The sequence below is a fragment of the Pungitius pungitius genome, unplaced genomic scaffold (genome assembly GCF_949316345.1).
Source record: "Pungitius pungitius unplaced genomic scaffold, fPunPun2.1 scaffold_121, whole genome shotgun sequence".
Lineage (NCBI taxonomy): Eukaryota > Metazoa > Chordata > Actinopteri > Perciformes > Gasterosteidae > Pungitius > Pungitius pungitius.
The window spans coordinates 1-9,656 of record NW_026909790.1 but is presented as its reverse complement, the minus strand read 5'-3'; the positions used below and the strand labels follow the sequence as shown (position 1 = coordinate 9,656).

At 39.1% G+C, this 9,656-nt stretch overlaps 1 protein-coding gene across 1 annotated transcript; it reads right to left on the bottom strand.

Moving 5' to 3' along the window:
- Positions 1-6,092: 6,092 nt before the first annotated feature.
- Positions 6,093-8,781, bottom strand: LOC134109760 (uncharacterized). The gene is made up of 4 exons (XM_062560306.1): positions 8,040-8,781; positions 7,867-7,935; positions 6,364-6,510; positions 6,093-6,272 (listed from the first exon to the last, which is right to left on the bottom strand). The coding sequence occupies exons 1-4, from the start codon at positions 8,496-8,498 to the stop codon at positions 6,093-6,095; spliced, it is 855 nt and encodes a 284-aa protein (XP_062416290.1). The 5' UTR covers positions 8,499-8,781.
- Between the last annotated feature and the right edge of the window lie 875 nt (positions 8,782-9,656).

Genomic DNA, 9,656 nt, shown 5'->3' with positions numbered 1-9,656 from the left:
TAGTACCACAATTACAAAAAATGTATTTTTTAATTCTCAGCTTTTCCTATTTCTATTATTTCAGCTTTTATTATTTGTGTTTTCAAATTCATAGAAGCTTCTCCCATTTCTGTTTTTTTTGCAATTCTTTCAAGTTCATTTCAGCTTTTCTCATTTCTGTATTTTCAGCCATTTTTAAATGTATTTCAGCTTTTTCTATTCTTTCAGCAATGTTTAGAATACTTTCAGCTTGTTTCATTTCTGTACTTTAAGCAACTTTTTGAAATTAATTTCAGCTTTCTGCATTCCAACGCATTTTCAGCAGGAAATGCATTTTCTAGTTTATATTAATTGTTGGAATGCAGTTATGCATTGCAAGTATTGTTATTAGTTGGAATGCTTCAAGCATTCCAAGTATTGTTCTTCTAATCTTTATTAGTTGAGTATTGTTCTTCTTTTCTTTAATCAACTTATTCTTCTATTTCTTCCGCCGCACGTTTCAACTCCTTCACACTTTCAGCTATTAAGACCATTCAAATATTAAAATGTTCAGCTCCTTCAGGAGAGGTGTGCTATGACTTTTCAGCTCTTATAATTGAATTAATATAAATTAAAAACATCAAACTTTTTAACATGGTTTCCAATGGATTAAATTTTCAAATCCTCTCAAAACTTGTTCAACTTTCAACTTTTTCAGCTTTTCCAATCTTTCAGCTAGAGACACCATTTAAACTTTAAAATGTTGACACAAGTCTTAACAATTTCATTAAAACTGCTTGTTGTTATCTATTATAGTTTTTTCATAATCACTAATTATGTTTGACTAGTTTTGGGGTCCTTTTCAAAATTACAGTGTGCGCTAGAGTGCAGACAAAGTCGGAAGACAAGAGAGGGTCCATGTTTTGTAAACTGCTGGTAGAGCAGTTTTAAAACACATAGAGACATAAAAACTACACTCAAACGTTCGGTAGAGTCTTGTGTCTCTCAAAATGTCATTCTTTTTTGGCTACTCCAAATAGTTTTGCTCCAGGAAGCATTTGTTTGAGGTGTGGGTTCTCAGTAACTGTCTGTGGGCTAAGTGCAGCTGCTCCGTTGCCGCGCCAACGAGCTGGGGCTCTTTCTGTGACTCACAGCTGATCCTAATTAGCTGATTAGTGCAGCCTGACATGACCTCCTTCTCTCCACCTTCTCTCATCATTTCAAACCCCCATGGAGGGAGTTCTTACTGTAATGTTTGATGAGGCCTATTAATATATTCTGTCTCTCAACCCCCCCACCCACTCCCCCAATACCATCATTTCAAAATAAAAGCTGCAATGATTATCTGTAATTTAGCCATGAAGCTTAGGATAAAGCTGTTTTGTTGAATACGTATTGCTCTTTCAAATAGTACTGCAACCACTACTAATATTTCTAGTACTTCTAGTAGTACTTCTAGTATTTCAACTGGTATTATTACTAAAATGACTTTTACTACTACTTGTACTACTAGTATTTCAACCCCAATGGAGTGAATTCTTACTGTAATGTTTGAGGCCCATCAATAACTTTTTAGTTTTCTTAGCTTAGGGCGACTGTGGGTGAGTGGGGAGCGCGGGCGGCCGTCCTCCAATCAGAGGGTTGGCGGTCTGATCCCAGGCCCGGCTAACCTGCATGTCAATGTGTCCTTGGGCAAGACGCTTATTCCCAGCATTGTTCCTCTAGCTGTGACCACAGTGTGTGTGAATGTTAGTTACTGGTTGGGCAGGCGCCACTGTCAATGATAGGTCCTGTCATTGGTGTGTGAATGGGTGAATGATGTTATGTAGTGTTAAGGTGCTTTGAGTGGTCAGAAGACTAGAAGAGCGCTGTACAAATCTATTTTACCAAGTCCATTTGCTTTGAATAACAAACATTCTGTCTCCCAAACCACCCAATTCCATTATTTCAAAATAAAAGCCTCAATGATTATCTGTACCTCAACAATGGGTACACCACAATTGCTTTCAAATACTAGTGAAACTAGTACTTACTTCTTCTACTGCTGCTAGTACCACTAGTACAACAATTACAACTATAGTACTAAACCTTATATTACTACAAAAAATGTATTTTTTAATTCTCAGCTTTTATTATTTCTGTGTTTTCAAATTCATAGAAGCTTCTCCCATTTCTGTTTTTTTGCAATTCTTTCAAGTTCATTTCAGCTTTTCACATTTATGTATTTCAGCTTTTTCTATTCTTTCAGCAATGTTTAGAATAATTTCAGCTTGTTTCATTTCTGTACTTTAAGCAACTTTTTAAATTAATTTCAGCTTTTTGCATTCCAACGCATTTTCAGCAGGAAATGCATTTTCTAGTTTATATTCTGTTTGTGAACATGGTTTAATCGAGTACACTTAAGTTGTTTGTAAAGAAGGTTGAACTAACTAGTTTCATTCAATTTGATTGAAATAAATCAGATTAAACAACTCAATGTAATCGAGTTTGGTCTCTGCCGTTCAAATCTCGCGACGCAGTGTCAAACCTCCATGCTTTGCAGCAAGAGGTCAACCCAATATCTCAAAAAGTAAGTTCTTTATATTCATATATGTTGGAGGAATTTGGCGACAGACGACTTGAGCAGTGTTTTCAAACATTAATGTAATACAACAAGCCTGTTAACTCTGTGTACTTAAAGCCAGTAGTAGAGTTTAAAAAAGAAATCCGGAGGGATTGTTAGTTTTTTTTTCCCTTAAAAAAGGGCGGTCGGGGGATTTTAATTACTCGTGGCCCTCGTGAAATTCCTGCCCTTGTTTCTACATTAAAAGATGACTGACATCCTTCAGAATTTCAGTAATTGACTCACGTCACTGAAAACACAATCTCAGCTAGCTTGGAAGCTACACGGCTAGCCGCTCCCTCTGGCATCAGGCATCGACCAATTGAAAATAACAAGCATGTTGCGTCATTGCATGTTTGCGAGCGCAGTTATGGTGAAATAAGGTAATATAATTATAAGTTATGTATTAACCGGGAGGAGGAGTGGCAGTTTTATAGGAAGTATAATTTTTATCGTTTTACTCACGATGCTACAGCCAATGAGAGTACCCGCTCGCCGTTGAGTGAATTTAATCAAACTTCAACTCTGCACCAGACTGTGACTATGGCGGGTGGGGGAGGAGAAAAATAAGAACGTGTATGAAGTTATGACGTGTGTGTGTGTGTGTTTTTGATTGAGACACCTGACTGCTAAATATTTTATTTCACAGGTTCACCGTCCTTGTTGCATATCATACATTCAAAGGCTCTATAATGGGTAAGTACTCACATTTGTTTAAGCCCTAAATGTGCATCTTCATTTGCCTTAAGATACATTTTAACCCCATAGGGATGGATAGGGTATCTAGCCTATCAAAAGGACTTGTGGGGGAGGGATAACAGAGAGAGCTGTGTGCTTAGAACAGAGTACAGGAGCACACATAGCAGAGTGACAGAATAACTTCATAAATACTATTTTTATTGAATGACCGGATCATCTCAACTTTCTGGAGTCTGTGCTTTGCTAAGTGGCATGTTTGAGGAAAATGCGGCAAAAACACATGATAACTTTTGTATTGAAAGGGCATTATTTTATTTATCAAATATATATGAATATTTGGTTGAAAAACTGCACATTTATGTCAGGCAAAGGGATTGAAAAATAATATTTTAATTTAAAAACTCTTCAGGAGTACTGTTTGAGGTGTGATTTAGAGCAAAATATGACAAATACTTTTTTGTTTTTTAAAATTATTTAGTGTATTGTAGATTTTTCACTCATACTTTAAAAAGCACATATGTATATCATGACTTAGGTTCTCCTAAATCTAGGCACCAAACACATGCTGTTCCATATACATTAAGTATTGTTCATAAGCCCAAATGTGAAAGTTGAAAATGGCTTAGTCCTATGGATTTATTTGGAAATGATAGCATATTTCTATCTTGAAAAGAATTTTTGTTCTGACTCTCATTTTGGGGATGAATGATATGACTAATGGGCTTGACGTATGTTGCAGGATTAGGTCCAGGGAATGTGGAGCTATAGGGGGTGTACAGAAACTGGATCAAGTAGGTCCAAGCTTTTGCATCACTACAAGTTAAAGCATCCACATTTTGGACGTAGTTCTCGCTATCCATGTACATACCAGCACTGTCCATGCACATTTAAGACGTGGAATGCCCTTATTGTCCACCAAAGTAAAATCCACACCACAGGGGTCCCTCACATAAAAGAAGCTATATTCAGTTGTCACATTTGTAGTTGTACTGATTTAGCATCAGAGAAGGATTCTTTTTCTCATATAAATGGACATCTCAAACGAAATGAGAGTTATTTGAATGTTTTTAGGATGTGACTTCAAGACAAACATTTATTGATGAATGGTTCTCAAGACTTTGTCAAATTCAGCAATTATCTCATGGCTCACCATCTGTCTCATCTGTGTGTGCTGAAAGAGAATCCTGTGTTCATACACGGCCATCTTTGTTGCACATAAATGCAACAAAGATGACTCATGGAACAGATAATGCTTCATGTTTATATTTGCCTTGACTCTAACTTTCACCTTCTCTAGATAGTGTCACTGTTTTATAATATATCATTTCCTTGATGGAGCTTGGTGAAAAGTTTTAATTTGGCTAACTGGTTTATTTACCTTTTTTCTGTTTAATACAGAGCCTGTGTAAAAACACCATCAATGAGGCCATTGAAGACACCACTGTTGGGATCTATGTCGTCAAACAACATCCTTCCAGTGATGAAGTAGAGGCCATTGGTATTGTTCTTGAAGGCATCAAGGTGTTACAGCATCTTGATAATGTGCCATTAGCTGTTGCAATGCTGTTCGGGCTGATGTATGTGCTCAACCTTAGCTACCCTGCTGACCGCCGCTACACTTTTGAGGTTATCCAAAAGATTTGGATGGAAATGGATGGAGGTAAGCTTTCCAACAAAGCACTTGCTCTGAAAAACAGGCTCTCTCAGTGAACTGGTCACACTGATATCACTGCACATTTTTTTATTATTATTTGTGTTATTTCTCCATGACAAGTCAATGCAGGGATTATTACTTTTTGTTTGCAAATCCACTTTGATTTGTCCTTCATGTAAAAGGGTGTTCAGAGTTAACCGTCATGGTAAAACATTTTCATGAACACTAGCTCTTACTTGCCCAATTTAGATAGTGGCATATTTTGTCTACTGGTTTACAGTGAAAATACTTTTTGCTGCTGAGGATGCACTTGTGCAGTACCAACTGTTCACACTTTTTGAAAATTCTTTCTGCAATAAATTATTTGAATGTTTTAAATCTACTTGTATTACAATGGTTACAGCTTTGTATTTATACGCTGAAGTTACTGTTTGTGTGAACACTACCTCTTAGTTGCCCAATTCAGATTTGTTGTATACTGGTTTACAGTAAAAAAAAAAAGAACATATTACTGTTGTATTTTTTTGCTGTTGGGGATGCACTTGTGCAGTACTAACTGTTCAGTTTTTGTACTGCAATAAGAGATTTGTATTTTGAATGCTGCTTGTGTAATAATGGTTACAGCTTAGTATTTCTATGCTAAAATTACTGTATGTGTGTATGATTTCCAAAGTTATATGGAAGAGTACAGTAAATTTTTTCAATGCATCGGGTTTGATTTCTTGTATTTCCACACAACACAAAACTGATGTCTACAATGCATTTGGCTGGCTTTAACAAATTAGACCTAAGCTGGGTTGTAACAAATAAACTGAAATTGCTTTTAATTTAGATAACACATTTAAATAGTATTAGCATTAACAAATCAAGTTTGTTTTTTTTGGACATCAGTTATCCTGAACATGATTAAATCACTTTCATTCTACTTAATTAATTGGTGTTGCTGTAGCTTAAAAATATATGTTAACTCGACTAGATTACCTGAATATGATTGAAATAGTTTGGTCAAAAAAGTAGGAGAAAGGTAAGAAGGAAATGTCATACACATTCTTATGTGGGACCGATGTAGACATTAAAATCAAGTAAATCCAAAGGGTTATTATAAATATTTATTGGAGCAAACAAGTTTAAAAAAACATTTGAGCATAAATAACAATAAAAATCCAAATGAACACATAACTAATGCATTGTGAACACAACCTTTATTACGTTGTCGGTCATTAGAATTTCAATTGGCTCCCACAACCGCTCCTCAATTACGACGGTACGGCCGTCTTCTAGGAGAAGGTTGAGGTTCCCAGGCTCTCCCTCAATCTCCATCACCCCGAGTGCCCCCACGATGGCCTCTGAGCGTAGCTCCTGTTGAGAGAAAAGTAGAGCAATCATTGCCGTGTTTAAGCAGGCAAAAAAATGACCCCCCCCCCCCAAAAAAAAAAACAAGTAGGCCTACCTCGATGGTGGAAAAATTTGTAGACTGGAGTCTGATCCCGTAGTTGGACCTTCCAGCTTTCAGGTGCGAGACTCGAATGTGGGCTCCCACCTGCAGCTCCCATATTGCCGCCTCCCTCCAGAAACACAGCGACATCTGTGATTCACCCTGTAGAAGGAAATGTGAAATAATATTTCAATTACTTTAATTCTCTCTCACTCTCTCTCTCTATATATATATATATATATACTGTATATATATATACACTCACCGGCCACTTTATTAGGTACCCCATGCTAGTAACAGGTTGGACCCCCTTTTGCCTTCAGAACTGCCTCAATTCTTCGTGGCATAGATTCAGCAAGGTGCTGGAAGCATTCCTCAGGGAGTTTGGTCCATATTGACATGATGGCATCACACAGTTGCCGCAGATTTGTCGGCTGCACATCCATGATGCGAATCTCCCGTTCCACCACATCCCAAAGATGCTCTATTGGATTGAGATCTGGTGATTGTGGAGGCCATTTGAGTACAGCGAACTCATTGTCATGTTCAAGAAACCAGTCTGAGATGATTCCAGCTTTATGACATGGCGCATTATCCTGCTGAAAGTAGCCATCAGAAGTTGGGTACATTGTGGTCATAAAGGGATGGACATGGTCAGCAACAATACTCAGGTAGGCTGTGGCGTTGCAACGATGCTCAATTGGTACCAAGGGGCCCAAAGAGTGCCAAGAAAATATTCCCCACACCATGACACCACCACCACCAGCCTGAACCGTTGATACAAGGCAGGATGGATCCATGCTTTCATGTTGTAGACGCCAAATTCTGACCCTACCATCCGAATGTCGCAGCAGAAATCGAGACTCATCAGACCAGGCAACGTTTTTCCAATCTTCTATTGTCCAATTTCGATGAGCTTGTGCAAATTGTAGCCTCAGTTTCCTGTTCTTAGCTGAAAGGAGTGGCACCCGGTGTGGTCTTCTGCTGCTGTAGCCCATCTGCCTCAAAGTTGGACGTACTGTGCGTTCAGAGATGCTCTTATGCCCACCTTGGTTGTAACGGGTGGTTATTTGAGTCACTGTTGCCCTTCTATCAGCTCGAACCAGTCTGGCCATTCTCCTCTGACCTCTGGCATCAACAAGACATTTCCGCCCACAGAACTGCCGCTCACTGGATGTTTTTTCTTTTTCGGACCATTCTCTGTAAACCCTAGAGATGGTTGTGCGTGAAAATCCCAGTAGATTAGCAGTTTCTGAAATACTCAGACCAGCCCTTCTGGCACCAACAATCATGCCACGTTCAAAGTCACTCAAATCACCTTTCTTCCCCATACTGATGCTCGGTTTGAACTGCAGGAGATTGTCTTGACAATGTCTACATGCCTAAATGCACTGAGTTGCCGCCATGTGATTGGCTGCTTAGAAATTAAGTGTTAACGAGCAGTTGGACAGGTGTACCTAATAAAGTGGCCGGTGAGTGTATATATATATATATATATGAATGAAGTGGATTGCCTACCTGCTTCATTGTGACGTTGCGCAAGGGAACAACATCTCTCCCCGTCGTGACCTCTTTTAAGGTGGAAAGCTGAACAAAATGGATGTTTCAGTTAATTTACATTTTAAACCAATTCACACCAACTAATAAACTTGTTTTCTTTTTAAACCACCAAAGGCTTAAACTTAATTTACCTCGACCACCTCGCCCTCCACGGTTATCAGGCCCCTCGCATCCCGGCAGTTGCTGAGCGGGGTCAGTGGAGAGGGGGGGTGAATTAACCCCTGCGCTTCCTGTCTTAGGTCTGCGCTGAGCGCTATAGGAGCGCTTCTGAAAAACAGGGTGTCTTTAGTAATGTTCAATTGGTATGGGGGAGACTGCCCTCTCAATGAAAGCCCCTTAATGTTATAACTGCCACCTTCCTTGATACGTTTGGCAAATTCCTGAAATATTGTGACTTTGGCCACTGACTTTCCGTCGGAGAGTGCGGCCAAAACATTCATTTTGGTGTTTGCCGGTCTCGCACCATTGGAGTCGAACTCCCAGGCCACCACCCTGGGCTGCTCCACCAGCAACACCACACATAGGTGGATTGGGGGGGGTCGAAAATAGGGCGTTGGGGGCTTTGAGGTCAAAAGTGCGTTTAAGGCCATTCTGAAATATTAAAAGAAGTAAGAAAAGGTTTTGTAGAAGGTTAGTACACATTCTTTTTCTAAAACGTTTCTTTTTTTCATATTGTATTGTTTCGTTAGCATATGGTTACCACAAACGTATAACATTCATATTTTGTATTAAAGAGTTCATTAAGTTTGCCTAAAATGCTAAACTGCATTCAAAGATTCATGACCAATATTTGAAAATCCCTTTTGATAGCTAAGCTTACCACTAGCTTAAAACATTTGAAACAATTCTAGTCACTTAATTGTTTCTTTTGGTAAAAAAAAATAATTGTATGTGTATATAAAAACTGGACTCAATTAATGCCAGTTATTCTTAATCTTCTTATCTCATTTAGAGAGGAACAAACTTACTTCTCTGTCAGCTTTCACAGGACTCAGGACGCATATGAAGGCAAAATTACTGTTAGAAACCTATGCTCGCGCACACATCAAACATTTGCTGACTTTTGCCTGCGCGAGACGGACTTTTGCCCGCGAATCGTTGACATATAAAAGCCTGATATATACAACTGAAGGTACATGTTTTAAAAACTGTTACTTGAGCCGTTTTAAAACACATAGAGACATGAAAAATACACTCATTCGTTCGGTAGTCTTGGGTCTCTCAAAATTATTTTTTGGCTACCCCAAATAGTTTTGCTCCAGAAAGCATTTGTTTGAGGTGTGGATTATCTGTAAATCACTCCCTGTCTGTCAGCAGCTTCTCCGTCGCCATGGATACTCCACTCTGTCAGTTGGTCTCAGTCAGCTGAACCATAACGGCTGATTAGTGACGTCAGGTGACACAGCTATTCTTTCAACCAGGGTTCGTACAGTCATGGAAAAAAATAACAATACGGACATATTTCTTTATATACAGCCCCTGAGATTACTTTGGGATTTCAATCTGAAGTTCCACACCCAATAGCGCCCCTGAACTTGGCCATAGGTCTGGCCAATCATTGACCAGGAAGTTGGTGTGCAGGCGAACGGAGAGAGCGGAGGGGGCGGGACGAGGGAGAGACTAAGAGCGACGAGCAATGGCGGATACGATGGCAGATACGTCTGCCAATAGCAAGTTTAGCTTCAAGTTAAGTTCAGGGTCCGTGTCGAGGAAGAATGACATGGACGTGCGTGTCGTGAGTGGGGACG

What these genes read in the sequence shown, in the direction of transcription:
- LOC134109760 (XM_062560306.1), bottom strand. Translation starts at nt 8,498, where the DNA reads ATGGCCTTAAACGCACTTTTGACCTCAAAGCCCCCAACGCCCTATTTT. An exon ending in GCAACGTCACAATGAAGCAG is followed by an intron (nt 6,511 to 7,866) that starts GTAGGCAATCCA and finishes TTCCTTCTACAG; the next exon opens with GGTGAATCACAGATGTCGCT. An exon ending in CAAATTTTTCCACCATCGAG is followed by an intron (nt 6,273 to 6,363) that starts GTAGGCCTACTT and finishes TTCTCTCAACAG; the next exon opens with GAGCTACGCTCAGAGGCCAT.